The sequence below is a fragment of the Callionymus lyra genome, chromosome 7 (genome assembly GCF_982586985.1).
Source record: "Callionymus lyra chromosome 7, fCalLyr1.hap1.1, whole genome shotgun sequence".
Classification (NCBI taxonomy): Eukaryota; Metazoa; Chordata; class Actinopteri; order Syngnathiformes; family Callionymidae; genus Callionymus; species Callionymus lyra.
In genome coordinates this window covers 30,186,431-30,206,554 of record NC_141824.1, presented here as the reverse complement: position 1 = coordinate 30,206,554, position 20,124 = coordinate 30,186,431, and the positions used below count along the sequence as shown (strand labels likewise).

Sequence of the window (20,124 nt, the reverse complement as noted above, 5' to 3'; positions counted from 1 at the left end):
ATGTAACAACCAAAATAACAAACATGTCCTATCAATTTGTTAAGACCTTGGCTAGTGCAATAGTTTTTGTGTTTATTGTCTGTGATTTCACTCAAAGGAACTGTGTATTTTTATTCGCCACAACATGAAGTTTTAATGTGGTTATACTGTATGTAAAGTCTGGCAAGATTTTAATACAATTTTTAATACAATTTTATTTTAGAAAAAAACATTTGGTATAATAAGCCGAAAAAATAATGAAACAAATTAAATTTGAATGAATTGGACAAATGTTCTACATTTAAATAAGTTGAAGGTGATGGCTTTTATGTACACTTTAACTAATTTTTAATTTTTGAACTAGTTTTTGTTTGTATTCACTGACTACTAAGTATTTATTGTTGATCGCACACATGTTTTTTCTTAGGATATTTTAGGACAAGTAAGATTTCAGACTAGCTCCATTAAAAATACCGTTGAAATACCATCTGGATGCATTTTGCTCAAAGCTCTATAGGGTCAAAGTACTGTTGTTTAAAAGGTTTTGAAATGTTGGCTGATACTCAGAACTGTGCTGTCCCCAAGGATCCATTAAAAGAGTTCTAACAAATACAGACACATTTTACAGTATGTTGTCTGCATATCGGTGCAATAAAGCAAGCAAATCTCATGTATGTACAGAGCTGTGAAAATACATGTGGATTCACTCATGGTATCTGCCTTGTTTGAAAAGATTTGACCGTGAGACATAAGTCAACCATTCAATCTTTTCTTTCCTATAGGCTAATACTGGGTGCTTTGAATCCCTGTCTTAGAAATACACTCCTGTGAACAAGAGTCTCTGTGAATGAGATCTCCTGTCTACTGCAAGTCCAACTGAAGGAGCAATCACAGATAGCTTGAGGCAGCATAGCCTGCTGCAGCAGCGTATGACGAAAGGACGGTGGACACTCGAGCAGCACAAAGAAACAGCATTTAAGATGCCAAGAATGTGCATACAGGGGTCAGAAACAGAAACAGAACCGTTTCTGTCTGATTTCTGGTGAAGCTACTCGACCAAGACGGCAGCAGTGTATTGGATAATGAAAAATAGCTGTTTTGGTGGAATGGAACTTCCTTCTCAGGATTGCAAAAGAGCTTTGGGACCCAACACAGACTACTTCAGAAAAGACAAAAAGGTCTGTGTTGTTTTATTGTTCAGCCTAGGGCTGGAAAATAAGATTTTCACAAACGCTGTTTCAACCTAACTGACTGTCCTGCATCACTAAAAGTAACTGTATGACAAATTGATGGATACATCTTTGGTTTAATTTAACAAATGTGTTTAATGACTCTGCAAAGTTCTCTTCAAACCGAACAAAGTATCCCTGTACATATGATACACATAATAAATAATAACAGTAGAAGTGGGTGTAATAGATTCAATTTCCAAAATTGATATTTTTATGCACTTTTCCTGCAGCTTGGTGTGCCACCAGCAAGACGGCCACCTCCAACTAACCAGCATATTGCACCAACTTTGGCATCGCTTCCCCAGATAAAAGCTTTATCTAAAATACGTTGAATGTGAATTAAGAAATTTTGACATGATACCCCGAGCTAACTCTTAAGGTCAACAAAAGCTAGGTCTAGTTTGAGCTCATCCCAGATAACAGAGCCATGAGGTTATATCAACTTGAAACTCAACAGTTTGGATTAAGAGCTCCTATTCATGAAGCCATGGTTCTAGCAGGTACTGCACCATTCAGAAAGGTTTTTGGGTTCATCCTTTCCTCGCACATGAATAGCAGACAAAGATTATTGACTGTGGGAGGGATAACATTCAATGACTCAACAAACACAAACTTAATCTGAAGAGGCTACGAAACGGAACAACCTCTGGATTGTTTTAGTAATTTTAATATACTGTTTAATGTTTTATTATTTATTTAATTACATCATTTTAAATACATACATTTTTCGGGCTTAAAGTTTAGTAGCATTTCACTCTGAGCAACCTCGGGAAAAAAAATGGAAAACTTGCTTGAACTGCCAAATAGATTTCATTTGTGAGGTTTCATTGTGGCACGTCTATGATGTTAGTACATTTGAAGCAAGCTCGACACAATAGAGATACATGGGTGTGTTAAAATGGTATACTATAATTTTGGCTAAACTACACCAGTTAAAAAGGGTATAATGTCTGTGTGCAGGTTTCCACTAATGAGGGAAAAAATCTTATTATCTGAATAACTATTTAAATAATATCATTTCCGGTTGAGAAGACCACAATAATCATTCTGCTACAACTCTGAGCTGAGTCTCATCCAGAAGTATGCTGACGACACTGCCATTGTTGGATGCATCAGGGACAACAGCAAGGACGAGTACAGGAGTGATACGTGACTTTGTGGACCGGAGTGAGAGGAACCACTTGCAGCTGAACATCTCAAAGACCAAGGAGATGGTCTTGGACCATGGCAAATTCTCGAAGGAGACCTCCGATCAATAAAGTTTTATCTATCTATTTATCTGTTAGAAAATATTGTTAGTTGCACTTATTGTTAGTTTTCTGACATGAAACCGCCTCACCATTTTAACCCTTTTCAACACAAAGGGTGTGGCCTGGCCACTGTCTCTTTTTAAGCCTCTAACATACATTTTCATGAGAAGGAGGAGTTAATTACATGCTTTTATTTAAATAAACAAAAGCTATTTCAAGCTCATGCTCTCTAGCCTCGCGCACACACTTCCTCAGGGTCATTGTCTCTGCCGCCATAATTCTCATCCCTCCTAATGGAGGCCTCTTGAAGAATTCATTAAGTCAGAGCAATGACTCTAATGGAAAATTTGAACAAAGATCCCACCATGAGATGGGTGTGGTCCCACGCTTTTCATATGGAGGGGAGCCCAGCCCTTCCCCCTCCCCAGTCAGGTTGTGAAGAGGCGAGACTGGCAGAAGCTCCTCTGTGCCCTCACAGAGGGGTGTGTGGCTGTTTCATATTAATGACAAAGGGAGGAGCAGGAGCAAGAAGTCACTGTCATACACTCATTTGTTTAAGAAGAACCGCTTCACAATACCGTCAGCAGGAGTCCAGGAGAAACCAATGAGAGCTGCATCTGTCACAAAGGACAAATACAACCTCACTTTTGTCCCTAAAACAAGGGGCGCCCAACTTCACAGTGAAACTCTTCTTTCACCAAAACCCTACTTGATAGTTTCATGCATTTCAATTGGCTTTTTCCAGGATATAAATGAGCACAACTGCAAGGCACAATCACAGCCTCAGCTATTGTTAAGCTTTTCTTTATGTCTGAAACAAAAGAACTTTGGTCCCTCCCCTCAGAAAACAAATAAAGCGTATTGTTTTGCATAGCAGGGACCGTGAACCTGCACAATGAGGATATTGGGAAGCAGGTTTCACTGAGCTTCGAGTATCACACTGCGGTCCGTGTAATTATTTCTGTCTTATGAAAAACTAAACTATCAAACAGAACTAACCAAATAACGGACACAGTTTGTGTCATAATAGTGTGTTAATTACTATGTTAGCAGTAAATGTAAAGTAAAATCATGTATAGCTTAAAAAAAGTTAGAGTTTTAAATACACAACGTCATAAATAGTGATACTACGATCAACACAAAGGTGACTGGCAACGATTCAGTTAAAATACCCAATAGTAACAAATAACTTGGTTTTACAAACATACAACAGTTTGCAAAGGACTAGGAAAAGAAAATGAGAAGATAAATATACAAAAAGACCTGTTTTAAGCTACGTTTTAACTGTACATTTGACTTGCAATAAAATAAATCCTGACAAATACCAGATCTTCAAGAATTAACTAATTATTAATTTTGTTTGAAATATTTTTGAGGAGAACATTGAGGATAACATTTGTTATGGAAATCTTCCATTTCCTTAATTTACAATTTTAGCTTTAAATGCTTTTATTCTGGTGAAGATCATATGCTGCACTCTTCACCTCGAACTGTTGTAAATCAACTTTGACGCAAAAAAAGATCAGAACTATTCATAAGTACTGATATAAAAATGGTGCTAATTCAGTTACGTTATCGTGACACTAACATGGAGAATACTATTGAAAAGCATATGAGTGATAGCTTAGATTTTCAAACTGTAATGTTATTACTTGATATTAATGTGTGTAAGACTGTCACAGCCAGACAAAAAGCTTCAATTCTAATAAATAATTGCCTTAGAGTGACTGTTTCTGTAACACAAGCCTTTTCATTCGCTGAAGGAAACATTCAGGGAGCTATGGATTCAAGTTTTGCTTGGCTGATATACAATGAGTAGTGGCAACAACAAGGATTTCTTTCAGCAACTGCGCTCACAAACAGGGATCATAAAGACACAGGGCACTAAAACAACACTTATCCACCTGTTTGTTGTGTTGCAGGGGGGAAGGGGAAAAGACATTTATCGCCAGTGGGTGGGTGTGTAGGGTCATAACTTGGAGAGATGGAGTTCTGAGAGAGACGACCGGAGTCATGTCAAACTCAAGCCCAATCCCAACTAGTAAAAAGCATGTTGATATTGTGATGCATTAAGACTTGCATCACGGTCACAATTATTTGGGTTTATCAGAACAATCAGACACAATTATTCTCAAACCACTTCTTCTGCAGGGCTCCACCTTACCACCCCTTTCGTCTTCTTGATCATTCGTTTTATCAGAGTAATTTAAAGTTTCCAAGTCAGTAGTCAATTAAGCTGGGGGCCCATATGCAACGATGCTGCCAGGGCCACTGTGAGGAATTCAGGACCTCCTGCCGGTAGACGACACAGGGGGCTCCCAACTATAAAACATATTTGATATGTACTCAGACTTCGCCTGACTTGTGTAGAACTGGCTCTCTATTTTCACTATCTGCATCTGCATTTTCTCACAATGTCACTAGATTCATAGTACAAGCTCCATAATCTGCACAAATGAGAACAAACACTGAACATCTGGTTGGTTGTTACACCATATTTCCACAGTGTTTTTCTCTGGAAGTGGAGGCATCTGTCTCACTTCCCATAACAGTCAAATACATGAGCAAATAATTAACATACTTGAAGCGGGAGAAGATTTTTTTTGTGCCTCGTCACTCATTAATATTATCAATCAAATGTGGCATTAAAAAATTGTGGGCAATATACCATAGTATTTCTTTTAGGCTCTGTACATTTTATAGACATAAAAAGTACAATAAAAACCATCTCATATGCAGTAAAAGTCTCCATGGATGAATATCAAGGGCTCACAGTAAGACATTGTCTTTATATTCTGCATTATAATCGGCAGAGTACAAAACTCATTTTTAATTCAAGCAATATTACAGTAGTTTGGGACAATTAATAGTCATATAATGATGAATATTATCTTCTATCCCTCAAAAGGCCAATCTGATGTGTATATATGTATCATTTAATTTTAAATATTTATATGGATTTTTACATACATACATTTTCATCAGCAGCTAAATAAAAACTTTAAAACTTTGATCAGAAGATGGGAACTTTTTACTTTAAGAGAAAGTACAAATGCAACTATTTCCCTTCTGCTGAGCCTCTCAAGGATGCATCTGAATTTTACATGAAGGTGCACAATACTTTGCCAGTCACAAAGAAATCTATTTTCAAACAAGAGACATCCACACAACTTGAAAAAACATCAAGGGTAAGAACGGCTGCCTATAAACAAGTCAGGGCTTGCTCACAAATCTCCAAAATCCTGTAAGGAGCTAGAGTCTACAATTAAAGCTCTCCGTTTCCTCGGCGACATTCACAAGCCTGGACGCAGTCTAGTTGAAGATGAAAGAGCGGGGAGTGAATCTATCTCAGGTGAAATTGGGTGACCCCCGAAAGAGATTAGTCCATTAGCAAAGGAGGCGCCCCCACCTACTTGACAAGTAATACCAGCTGTGACACCGAGAGTCTGTCTGTGTGGGAGGACGGAGGGGTGTGGGAGGGAGGAGACAGGGGAGTGACCGAAAAAAACAGACGCATCTTTCTAGACTATTTGTTCTCTGAGTGATGTGGTTTCTTTTTTTGTTGTCTGTCTCTGGGAGATTCACCCTGGAGCTGGTGCTGCTAACGTCATAAACCCGGCCTGTTCTTTATTACCACTATCGACCCCAAACTTAATCACACAACGCCAAACTGATAAAGAAGACAGGGATCCCAAAGAGGAACGGCAGCCATCTGTTGTGTTCACTTTGCCCATCACTGTGGGCATGAGTGCGGACAACCATAAAGTCCATCCTCATTACAAACTTACGTCAGTCTTTCAACACCCTTCACAGGTTAAGTCTGTTTCCTGGCAAATAAACTAGCAAGGCTTGACAGATAGGTGCTGGTCGGTGTTCATTTTCAGAAATAGCCACCACTGTGTTGCGACGAGTCGAGGGAAGTCCTCTGATAACAACCTCTCCGCCCTTTTTCTTTCCACACCAGAGCTCACCTTCTAGGGCCTTGTTGGTGTAAACACACGAGGCAGCTAACTGCTGGCCTGATGTGGCAGACAAGAAATCAGGCTAAATGGTATCAAATCGTCAGTTATTCTACAAAGATAAAGTATATTCCAACAGCTTGAGGAAAAAAAAGCTGTGTTTCTTTTTGATTCATACCAATAAGGACTGCAGTGCTTTACTTCCTTGAATAAAAAAGTAGAACAAATATAGAGAAATGTAGAGAACACAAAATAATTTGTTCTTTTTCTGTATGTTTTTTAATTCATTTTAAATGAGTTTTGCTGAATATATCTTATATCTTTCATTTACTACTAAACTGCTGTTTTGGAATACATATTTAGAAAAGAAAAGAAAAATAAAGTCAGAGATTTTCTTTCTATGAATACTTTAGAATTATTTTGTCTCATATAACATTGACATATTTTTACACACCCTAGAGCAAGTTTGCCATGAAAATAACTCCAATAAACCGTATCATATTATTGACTTATACAGCAACTTTTGATAAAACCAGTTTACTTGATCGTCAGCATTATGAATTCTTTCTAAATACCATTGTAGTTGATGGTCGAATGCTGAAAGAAAGAGTAAATATTTGAACTGGACAAGCCCGCCAAAGTAGCAAAGGTGGAGTAATGTCGAAATCCAGTAGCTTTATAGAACAGACAATTCAACCCTTAAATTAGCCACAAATAATGACCCAAATGAAAACCCAAAATCCAATTGTAAAACCAAAAAAAGGGTTTCTATCACATTAGATTCACTTAATGTACTTTTTTTTTTTACTGTTTTGACTATAGGCACACAAATCATTAGGGTCCAAATAACTGTATTCTTACAGCCACCAAACCTGTCCCTGGCTGGGGATCAATACCAAGGGGAACTAAAGTGGTGATTTTTCACATGCAGCACAATGACGCATTCTCATCTACAAGAGCCCACACCAAAGAGGAGCCTCGTCGGATGTGTAATTACTGTCAGCAGCAGCACGAGCCTGTAATTACCAGAACCCGCACAGGACGTGAACGCAACATCTTTTCCCGGCAACTCCACTGATAATGGTGACATCATAGCAGTAGCACATGTTGGGATGATACCACGACTCGTCACCAATCGGACGGGAAATAGAAGAATAGTTGGGATTAAGTATAGTTAACTGAAAGAAAAGTGAAACTAAGGGAGGATTACTTTGATTTAAATTGGAGGGAACATTTCAGCAAGTCGCCAAAACTACACTCAAAGCGAATTAAAAGAGAGTTTTGGCGACAGAAAAAACTACATAGAGAAACTAAAAAAGACTTTGTTAAATCTTTCTGTGGCTAACGTTAGCCTACCTCGGCGCAGCAGCGCGGTGATGAAGAGGGCGGACAACAAGTGCATCCTGGCGGCGCTCATGGATCCTCGGGTAGCTTCACAGGTTGCTTCGAAAAAGCACTTGCTGGACTTTAGACTTTGTCTCGGTGGGTTTCGCAGCCCCTGGAAATAAAACGAGTAGTGGTGTTTTTTAGTGGTGTTGTTCCTCTCCGCAGTGTCACATGTGCTCGCCCGGAGTGAAACAGGTAATTTGCGAGGAGAACTCAGAGAGTGACGGGGGAGGGAGGGGGAGGGAAGCAGCTCCGCCTCTGTCTGCTCACCCCCTCCTCACCCTTCCGCCCCTCTCTCTCTCTCCCTCATTCTCCTTCACCCCCTTCCTCGCCCCTCCCAGCTGCACCCCCCACATCACCAACACTAGTGAAGATGCACCCCCACCCACACACACCCTTTTTTTTTTCTTAAGAGAGCACCTCCTCTTTCCTCTGTCACCCCTCCATGTTCTTTTCCATCCATTCTGCACCCCAGATGCCAGGCATGCAGTGTGACACACAACCTGGAATTAAACCGTTGGCAACAGACTGTAACTTTCTTTTCTCGTATAAATGAAAGATAGATTTTCAAAAGGTGGAAATCGGATTAGAAAGTATTCGGCGAATTCTATTTCGATCACTTGTTCGTACAGGAAAAATGAAAATCCCTCTGAAAGTGGAACAATAGCCGAATAGAAGTGAAGCCAACATGTAACCACTCAGGGGTGGTTTTGAATGTTGACGTTATTAAAGGTCAACAAAATCAAGAAATGTTCAATGAAATGAAATGTGGTTGGTTGAAAACTATTTAGGAATATTTATTTGAAATATAAATGCAAAACTAAAACAATGCATATTTAATTGGTACAAGTCAACTGTCCAAGATTTAATATGATTTAGTTAATACATTTTATTCCTCAAAATGCAGCCTATAAACTCCACCTGTAAAGTATAATTCACAATAATTTATAGGTGTGCGATCAGCATAGTTGTGAAGATTGGATTTAAGTTTTTTTTCCTTAGGAAAAAAAAAATACTTCACTAAATTGTGCACAGAAATGTGCGCATGTGTCTGATTGACGGGAGTACTGTCCAGGGGGTCTTCGTGTTTCTGTCCATGACAGCTGGTGTGCTCTGTACCGGGTGGAGAGGAACAAAGGGGTTTGACGTTGTATATATGACCAATGTAAATAAATGTCTTGGGGGCAGTTTCATTGAGATCCCTATAAAAAGAAACATGGCTGGACAGGAGTGTGTGTCAAATTTATGCTGCATGACAATCTGAATAAAAGCTGCTCAAACCACGTTTGTTTGTTTTTTGTTTTTGTTTAAAACACAACAAAATACAAATAACATACAGGCCTACAAGCAAAGGTGTCAACGTTGTAACATGAGATTTTAACCCAGAACAAAAAAAATCAAATAAATGCTTTGTCCAGGACTGTGCTGGAAACAAAATGCCAACATGAAATAACAACCAGCCATCAAAAACGTATTCAACAATAATATTAAAAAAAAAGTGTGTGATTTCTATATGTGACTTTCACTTCACATAACTTTTTACACTTTTAAACATGGAAAACAAGGCTTGTCTGTGTTCTAGCATGAACATACCCAAGTATGGTAATTATCTTACTCATGTTGTACAATTACAATGAACTCAGCCAAAAAGAAGTAAAACATTTCATAAAAACACTTGGTATATGGTTTAAAGTAGTAGTATATATATTACTCCCCTGAATATAAAATATTATATTACTACTAAATTAATAATCAATAATTAATAATCAATAAAGTGAACTAAACCTTTGTTAAGGATTCATGGTAACACAGCTCACATTCCACTCATGTTCTTATTGGTTTAATATTCGACATTCTTGCAGGGTTGTAGTGCTGAAGTCTGTCACACATGTCGGATGGTTCAGTGCCAAACAATGAATTAAAGTTTGGCTGGAATGAAAAATGTGTTTTTAACCATTTACTGCCACCGTCTGTTACTAGACCTCACTGATGCAACGGCTGGGTCTGCAAGTTCTGACATATCTTCTTTCCTAGCATTACATCAGTTCACCCTCGACAAGACCATCTTACTGTAATAACTAGCAATTGAGGCACATTTTAACCTGGCCGGGAAGGATTTTTATGAATGAAGTGGGATTCTGTAGGAACCTATAAAGTGTCACGTAGGGGCCATTAAGTGCAAGTTTGTTCGGCGTTGCGCTCATTTGTTTAGTAGTTGTTAAGACTTGCTCAAAGTAGTCGTAAAGGAAGGGCTGCAATTTAGTGACCTGAGGGTTGAAACTCTGCTCCTTCTCGATGACCTTGTTGGAATAATTATTCTGTGAGATGTGCTGTTCACTGAAGCAGTAGCTCCTGACTGCGATACAGCCGATAGGAGCATCAGCGGAAATGTTGAGCTAAATTGCAGTCTGTCTGAATCTATTTTAAAAGCTTGTTCAGAATGCGATTGCTGCAATGTACCTGTTGCTCTCATTTTGTGAATTTTCCTTTTACACAATAGTGCCATGAAGAGAAAATGAAAGAAAAAAACAGGATTTTTTTACATAGCTCTGATATATGTGAGAAATACGTGTATTGCAACTCATGCTTTTGACAGCTGGCGTGCATCAAATCTTTGCAACAATATAAGACGCAGAAGTGAAACTATGTAAACCTAAGGCAGATAAGAACTTTGCAATCAATAAAAAATACAAACAACTATCGTTCTGGAACTTTTTAGAAAGATTTATTCTAACGCTCCTGAGACATAGCAGAGAAGGAATAATGTCAGATTCTATCAGGGGAAAAAATAAGAAGTTGGCTCTGGTGTGAACAGACCCTTTGCAGCGACTTGTTTAGAAAGTAAGTAAATAAGTAAGTCATTTTTATTTGTAAAGTGCCTTTCGCAGACCAGGGTCAAAAAGCGGTTAAACAACAAAACAATACTCAGTTCCAAATACATACAAATTTAAAAACATTAAAAGGTCAAGACAACACAGTGACAGAACACATCAGCCCCAAGATAATTAGGAAAAAAAAGTGCACAAATGAAAAGGTCCTAAGATGCTTCTGGAAGGAGTCAGTAGACTCCATCAAGCGCAGAGAGCGAGGAAGATTGTTCCAAAGCTTAGGAGCAACAGCCTGGAAGGATTTCTCTCCTCTGGTCCTGAAGCGTGTGCACGGAACCATAAAGTGTTACAATAGTCTAAACGAAAAGACACAAATACATGGATTATAAGATCCAAATCATGTTGTGGCACCATTTTCATATGTTTAGTGATTTTACTCAGTTTTTTGCAGTGTTGCACTAGAGACATGTTTTTCTGAGAACAAAAAGAAAGGGGTTAGCTTCCAAATGTTTATTTCACCATATTGTAGAATTAAACAGGCCCATGAGGCTTGTGTTGTTTCAATCTCACTAAAAGTTTGCACTCAGATTTTATCTTGATTCTATTGGTTATTCTTGTTCCTTTGAAAAGACCAACGTTGACATTTTATGAGCAGAGTAGAGGTGTGACAGTGGTTCTAAGAATCTGCACATAGATATAATAAAGGTTGTACTTTGGACAAATGGGTGTACTATTTATGGAATAAGCAAATAAAAGCCCATGCGGGAAGAGTTGCTTTTATTAGCTGGTCGAATGTGACCTTTCACCATGACTAAGGAATCTGCTGCAACATTTTTATTTCGAAAGCACACAGTTTATAAGAAGCTATGTCTAGTGATAAATAGATGGGGTTCTGCATGATTGAAGCTGGTACTTCTAATCTTTAGCCAGCTCTACCAAAGCCAGGGGTAGGCTATTCAATTTCCTACTGCGACTGTCGGATTGTGCATTTGAGGCAAATGAACATAGGAAAGTACCTTCCTTTAATGGGAAATCTTAAGAAAAAAGTGCATACTTTACTAAGTTGAAAAGCTTATCAGGACAAAGTGTTTGCTCATTTTTTTTCATAAATGCACTCTCGATAAAACATATGATAACATAACTAATGTGTTGATTTGAGTGTATCTTAAATTGATCTTGGACCTCTATTGTACTCATCAAAACTCTCTTTTCCTTGAAACATTTACATTAGAAAATGTGCTGAAGCTCCGCCACGGAAACAACTTAATAACCACAGCCACTCTGCTATGATTGGTCAAACATCGAGGTATGTAACCGCGCGTCTAGAGACTCGTAGTAAAATGTTCTGCTTCCTGAGTTCCACGGCGCCTGTTGCTACACAGCAGCTGCAGCTCATCAAACAATCACTGAAGAGCAGAGCTTAAAGCCACCTCTCCTACTGCAACAGGCACCAGATTATAATCGTCATTCCCTGGTTTTCTACAATCTCCTTGTGGATTACAGTCCTTTCTCGTTTTTTGGCGTTTTTGTTCTCCTTGTGCCTGAGCCTACTTTTTGTCATTTTATACAGCATGTGTTTTTTCTAATGACCGCTATCTTTGTTTTTTAAAATCTCCTTGTGTTTTTTATTCTCCACCCGACTTCCTTTGCGATATGGGCACTTGAGAACTTTGTTTTTTTTAATTAACTATTGAGATTAAACATTTTTGGATTCTGTCTGTTTTTGCATATGCACTCGGGTCCAGCCCTAGTCTAACACTTACACTTACTTTTCTTTGTTTTAAAGGTACACAGTTAAAATTAGGTTGTAACATAAACAACCTTAGCTTGTTAATTGAGAATGGAATTAGTTGTTAATATGTTATATAGTTTTTCTCTTCCCTCAGAGGTCCACTTGAAGGTAGGGCCTTCCAGGCATTACCCATGGGTTTTTCACTGCTTTCAGGGGTGAACTAAAAGTGAATAGTTCAGGGGAAAAGTTTTCAACTCTTTTATCTTCCTGTTTTGTTGGACTGCTAACATGATTGAACTGTGATATGAAAGCGAATGCCTGTAAGTGCTGGGAAACCCCTCAAAAGAGGTCACTCTGCTGGTGCCAAGCCTGTAAATGACAACCTCAGTTAACGGAGATGCCAGCCACCTGCCTGACCAATCACATTTTTAGCTCTTTTTATCAACACCCATAGCTCACAAGTGTGACTGCAGGTAGGAATGGATGTTAAAGCGCTTTGGGACTTGGGTCTAGAAAGGCGCTCTAGAAATAACAATTACTTACTTACTTATTATTATTATTATTACTTACTTACTTAAAAGAAAAAGTCTGTTCACACTAGTCTGGTTCTGTTCGAGGTATCTGCCTCTGCCCTTGAAGCTCATTGCTGTTGACTAGAACCTGTTTTTCTCTTCTATTATTTCCTGTTATTTATTCAGGAAAGTGCCTTGATATAAGTTTTAATGATTTTACACTTTAAATAACATTTAATGAATTCATCTAGTTTTTCTCAGGTATTGAGTATTTTGGTCATTTAGTCATGTAGTTAAGTAACCATTAAAAATATCAACCCTTGTTCTGGTTAGAATTTCATAATACAAACTGATATGTTATAGCAAACACTCTTGGTGCAACTTAGACACATCATCAGTGTTGTATCCTGGGTTCATAGGGTGTTTCGGGTCTCGCAACAGACACCCTCGCCCAGGCGACCCAGCCAGGGTTGATCAGACCCCAACTTGTGTCTAAGTAGGTTGTTTAGCCCACGGATCTCCCCGCTTGATCCACAGCCACCTTGACTCTTTTTCTGATGCATTGGTGATGTCTCTGGTGGCTTTCCTTACATGCAGTCCCTTCACTCCCAACATTTTGAGTGCCCTGATGAGAGACTGGCCAACGAACCCTCTGCACCCGACCTCGATTGGGTTGCATCGCGTCCTCCATCCCCTGCTTCGGCATTCGCCTGCCAACACCTCATACTTGGCCCTCTTCCTATCAAAGGCCTCCTCCATCCGGTCTTCCCAGGGGACAGTCAGCTCCAGCAGGACCACTTGCTTGGTTGTTTCGGACACCAGGACTATGTCTGGCCTGAGTGTGGACACCGCGATGTTATCAGGGAACTTGAGCTGTCTTCCTAGGTCCACCTTCAGCTGCCAGTCCCGAGCTGTTGCAAGCAGCCCCCCTGCTTGAGTCCTGCGCTGCGGTGGCTTCTCCTCAGCTCTTACAAAGGCGATGGACTGCCTTGTTGGTTGTTGATTTTTGCTGGTTGAGATCCATGTGCTTATGACTTCTGCAATGACCCGCAGCACCTGGTCATGGCGCCAACGGTAACGCCCATCTCCAAGTGCACGTGGGCAGCAGCTTAGGATGTGCTCCAACGATCCGGCTTTCTGGCAGAGAGAGCACAGTGGGGTCTCCAGTCTCTCCTCTCAAAGCACACACATCATACACCAGCAGTGGCCAGAGGAGTCGTGGCAAGATGCCGTGCTGGTAGATCCAGGCTTTAAACTTGCCTGGATAAAATATCTGTAATTTTTCATATGTTTGTTTTAACAGAATGACATTGAATAGTTAAAGTAAAATGTCATCATCACTTTCGAGTTTTCTTTTAATATTATTTATACTGAAAAATATATCTTAAATGATCAATTTGAGCAATGTTTGTGTCAGTTTTCTGGTCTTTCTGCATTTTGTCTATGTATGTTACACAATATAATAGAGAAAAGTAGGAACATTATAATACAATTAAAGTAAAATATTGTTCACAAAAATAGATTTAAGTAGAACCTGTCTAAGAGTAGACAAACAGAAATATAAACATTACTGGATCAGGCAGACTGAGGCAGCTGCCACTCGTACGGCGCGCCCTTTTGATGATGTGTAAAGATATATGAGAAAAAATGAAAGTGAAGGTTTTTCACAGACATGTTCAACATCACGTGTATAGCTATTATTACCCTGTCTCAACCTATAAGTAATTTCTTGCCTTCGCTTTTATTATTTACACTCACCCAAACCCCCATCCCCCGCATGTTTCCGACACACAATGGGGGGTACTTAGCAAGTAGTGACACGCAAAACCATCACACTGCTGCTCTGTGCCCTACAGGCAGATGACAGCAGGTTCATTGTGAGTGGACTATTGGACTCAGCCGAGGTCAATAATAATGAAGACATCTAACCATAAATAATTGAGGGGAAAAAATCAATTATTCAACCCATTTACCATGTGGTACATCTTTTCAATTATATCGGTAAGCACAGCGAGAAAAATTATTATTCACATTAAGACCTTGATAGAACTGTTAGTTAGTCTCTTCACCCAACTGTGAATAACACTCTTTATTGGTATAGAACTTTGATCAAATTCAAAAAACTGAAAGATTTTGTTAAAAACACTTTATATTGTTACGAATAAAAAAGTTATACATCACTTTCATAATTATAATAATGTCTCAAATTAAAATTCTATTCAACATGAATGAACTCAAATAAAACAGATTTCTATGTGAAGGTTTCTAGTCATTAGCTTCACAGATGAGAAAAAGTACAAATGGGACAAAGTACAAATCAAAGTTCAATGGGGACATAGAGACATTATGACTATTTCCAGAGTTCTTTAAAGGCAACTAATGTGAAAACCATTGGCGTGCCATGCAGTTCACACATAGGCCTTCATTGCTGCACGTTTGAATGAGTCCTACTCTCAATTACTACTTTAAGGTTCTTTATACACCACAGGGATCTGAGCGTGTACTGTTAAAGGTCAATAAGACCTTAAGATCATTATCAGATGAACATAACATCAGTGCAATATATCAAAATATCACTCCCACTACAGTCTGTCTGGTTTCCATGGCCGCGACACACACGCTCTACATCGCTCCCCCCCCCACACACACACACATACACACTACGTGCTTCAGCGACAAACACACACACACTAAAGTGACACACAAGCACCACTATTGATCTCATAAAGCTCAACATTATATAGAAAAAAATGAATTTGAACTTTTCTGAAGTTCATGTAGGAAATAAATAAATAATTTGATGCGTGAAAGACTCTCTCGGAGTTGTACTTCCAATAAAAACTAACAGTTACATTAACTCAAATCATAGTTTCAGCTCCATGTAACTTGTATCAGTGCTATCCAATCAGAGGACATGAATATGTCACGTGTTCAACACACTCAAGGCGTTCAGCATCATGGAAGCTGTGACGTGGTAGCTTCCACTGCGCTGACGTTTTGTGTCCAACTCGAATCTGATTGGTTAAAACAATCCTTCAGCTGCCGTTGATTTCAATGGACAAGCGTCACTTCTGAAACGACTGAAGGCCTCGGGTAGATTTCTTCTGGCAACACGTGAAATCTCAAATATGATTGGATGAAAGCTCTCACATGAATGTAAAATCCTGGAAGCAACAAGAAGAAAGAAATTAAATGAAGAGAAAGGACTATGAGGAATAATTTAACGCATATTTATGAAAAATGAACTATATTTATACTGGTGAAAACCAAACTCTCCTGACTTACTCACATGTTGAAGTCTTCTTCTCCAACAGTAAGTCACTCGTTGTGTTGCTTGGTTTTCAAGTAATTACTTAATAAAGTTATCCCCGTCTGAAGTCTCGCAGAACGATAGGTCACTGCTAGTAAAGGGCAATGTAGTAATTTCGGCAAAGTTTTGTGCAGCATTTATTTATACTGACTACAACAATATTTACTAAGCTGTTAAACACAAAACCTGGATGTTTAGTGTGACACAAACACCTCTTTGCTTAAACATGCTGAGAGTTCCTTCCACTCTTCGTTGTTGTAGCAAACCTTATTTTTATGATTAGTTTCTTACACTGCAACATGGCGCTGTATGAAACGAGTTTCACGGCTGAGTTTGAAATGTCCTATATTATGTTGGCACATGAACGTACCTCATGTCTGTATTTGTCTGGTTATTTCAAGAGCTCATGTTACTACAGTTGTAATTGTTCATTTTATTTCACAATTACTTTACAGCCTAGAAAGTAATATTTATTTCTCATATAGAAACATTGCAACCCGGTGATGAATGTCAACATGACCTAAGCAACAAAATTTCTCCTGGATCAGTGTTCGAGGTAGACATGTCGACTTTTATGAAACTAGCAGCAACACAGAAGTCCTATAGAACACAACAGGCCCACATGAGAAGCATGGTGGTTATCTCTATCCAAATCATTAAAGTCATCTGACTTGCAGGTCTTAGATGAAAAACTATATAGTCTATTAAATACATATGTTCTTTATTCATCTGACATAGAAACATTTTTACAACGAATGCTACTAGTAATGTGAGAGACATGTTAAGCGAAGATATAAAATAAAATGGCAAAGATAATATTATTAAAATCTAAGATATAAATTATTAATAAAAAATATAAGTACAAATATTTAAATTAAATCAGGTTTATTGGTGGAAAGATGCTGTAAAAAGGTGTGTGTTAGTGCAACAGCAACATAGTTAAATGCAGAAATGTTAGACAGCGAACTGGATACATAACTCTTGCTTAGTTCAAAACCGATTAGGGGCACTTTCAACCGACCATTGTTCATATCAGCAAAGAGACCACGCCTGAAGATGAAAACAAGGATCGGACTCTTTCTCTGTGCAACACGAGTCAATGTATGATCCTTGGAATACGTTGATAGAGCTATCCCAACTGAGGTAAGACATTTCAAGTGCCATGAATCTGGTCTTTAGAATAGTATATGTATATTCAGTATTTGATAGTATTACTTCTATGGCAGCGAGTGTTTGAGAACGCTCTTTCACCTTTTTTGGCTGCAAGTTTCGTTCAGGATCAATTTAAAAATTCTGGTTCTTCCTTCAGAGCTATTCATGGTCAGGCTCCAGCTTACATCAGTGATCTGATCCAGCAAGACTGTGAATTTGACCAGCTTCGAAGAGGGATATTTGTGTAGTTCAAACAACTTTTTCCAGAATGTCAGCACTTCAGGAAGTGGCAGAGACACCTGCGGGCAACATCATGACGTCTGCAGCAGTTTATTTTACTGGTGCATCATACATCCAGCTAGAAAAGGTATTAAGATATCATTTTCATTCAGATATGCAACCATTAACTTCAACTTCAAGTTTCAATCAATTTTGTATAAAAGCTATGAACGTTGAGAACTTCGAGTACAATACTTTATGAGAACATGCTCGAAACCAACTGGAACCTGCCATCGCCTATAAGTGAAATTCAGAGCAACGTTCATTCACAGAACAACTTCAAAAGGAAAACAAAATGGCGGAGATATAAGAGCTGACTCACCAGTTAAGGAATTAAGTATCATCCCAGTGTGTTAAATGAGCCCATGAATGTACATATTCATTTTTTTTATATGAATTCACAGACTATACCTGGCTGGTCTGCATCACTTTGAGAACGTTGAAACTCAATCCACAACTCAATAGGGTACAGCAGGTACAGGCTGTCTTTTTTCAAGTACAAGAATGGCCAATGAACTGTCAAGGCCCTAAAGGAAGCACAAATTTAAGGTAATCTAATGCAATAAAAAAAAAAATGAAATTAACATTTTTTAAACTGAATCAAAAGGATTGTTTGTTTTTGTTTTTATAGTTCCTGATACTGATGAAACATGTGAAGTTCTGGTGGAGCCAATGCATGAGTTGAAACAGATTAAAATCCCAGATTCCCTGAGTCCAAACCTTGAAACGTTTTCCGAAGAGGAGCTTGTTACCAGACATGACTCCCGGTTTGGGGGTGAGGCAGAAGGAACTCAAAAGAGTAATCTGACTGTTGGGGAAATACCCGGGTCTCCAACAAATAACCTTCTCTAGAATTCCTAAATTTTCTAAAAGAATAAGTAAGTAAGTAAGTAAGTAATTTATATTTTTAGAGCGCTTTTCCAGACCAGTCACCAATCACAAAGTGCTTAAACAATAAAAACAATACCCCATAAAATACTGTATATGCTTAAAGTTCAAGACAACACAGAGGCAAACACAGGAGTCTCCGAAAATCAAGGAAAAGCCTGCACAAATAAAAGTTTATTAAGCTGTTTCTTGAAGGAGTCAGTAGACTCCATCAAGCACAGAGAGAGAGGAGGATGGTTCCAAAGCTTGGGAGCAACAACCTGGAAGGATTTCTCTCCTCTGGCCCTTAACCGTGTTCGAGGAACCAACAACAGATTCTGATCCGTAGACCTCAGAGCCCGAGCTGAGGTGTAAGGCTGGATCAGATCACTGTTGTAAGGAGGAGCTTGACCATGAATAGTTCTGAAAGTAAGAACCAGAATTTTAAAGTTGATCCTCAAAGAAACTGGCAGCCAGTGAAGAGTTTTAAGGATCAGAGAAATGTGAGTTCTTCTACTAGAGCAGGTCAGAATTCTAGAATTTTGTATTAACTGCAGGCGAGACAGCTCCTTCTTATTAAGACATGAAAACAAACTGTTCCAATATTCCAGACGAGAAGACACAAACGCATGGATTATAAACTACAGATCAAAACAACATTTTCCTAAATTTAGAGATTTTTCTCAGTTAAAGGAAACAGTTTCTGGTCAGTTGTCTGCAGTGTTGAACTAGAGACATGTCTTTGTCAAATACAACACCCAGGTTTTTCAGGCTCAGGCTTGACAGACTGACCTAAGTCACCCAAGTACTGACTCAACCCAATAATCTTATCATCAGGAGCAATAACCAGAGTTTCACTTTTGTCCACATTTAGCTGAAAAGTGTTTTCACTCATCCATTGTTTGATTTCTAGCAAAAAATTGGCTAAGCTGCTCAGTTTCTGGGGCTCAGTTGGATCAAAAGAGCAGTAGAGCTGGATGTCATCAGAGAAAATGTGGTAAGAAACATCAGGAAATCTCTGAATGATTTTACCCAGGGGAATCAAGTACAGCAAAAATAATAAAGAACCCAGAACAGAATCATGAGGGACTCCACACAACAGGGACTCCACACAACAGGGACTCCACACAACAGGGACTCCACACAACAGATCCACTGAACCAGACCTCATTTGATTGGCAGATACACTGGAACTGCAAGAACCTATTGCAACATAGAACCAGACAGTCCCACATCCCTCAGTCTTCTCAGCAGGATCTGGTGATCAACTGTGTCAAAGGCTGAGGACAGATCCAAGAGAACCAGAACAGTGTATTTACCCGAATCAGCCGACATGATGTCACTGGACACTTTCAGTAAGGCCGTCTCCATAGAGTGATGTTTGCAGAAGCCAGACTGAAACTTCTCATGGATGTCGCTCTGATCCAGGAACAAAGACAGCTGCTCAGACACCACCTTCTCTAAGATCTTGGACAAGAAAGGGAGCTTAGAAATAGGCCTGAAATTACTGAGGTCAGTAGGGTTTAAGCCTGGCTTTTTGAGCAAAGGCTCCACAATGGCATGTTTAAATGCATTGGGAAAAACCCCGGTGGAAAGGAGAATGAATAAATTGGTTTTGTGTCAACTTGTCTGTCTGTC

General features: G+C 38.9%; 1 protein-coding gene across 4 annotated transcripts in view; it reads right to left on the bottom strand.

Moving 5' to 3' along the window:
• Positions 1-8,000, bottom strand: part of LOC148076076 (CD166 antigen homolog) — a 36,518-nt gene extending 28,518 nt beyond the window's left edge. The window contains exon 1 of one of the 4 annotated variants that reach the window (XM_087794956.1): positions 7,777-8,000. In XM_087794956.1, coding sequence (XP_087651082.1) covers positions 7,777-7,837 — 61 coding nt within the window. In that variant the 5' untranslated portion in view covers positions 7,838-8,000. The remainder of the gene's footprint in view (positions 1-7,776) is intronic. The other 3 variants (XM_087794957.1, XM_087794954.1, XM_087794955.1) reach the window with 3 other exon arrangements.
• Positions 8,001-20,124: the final 12,124 nt, after the last annotated feature.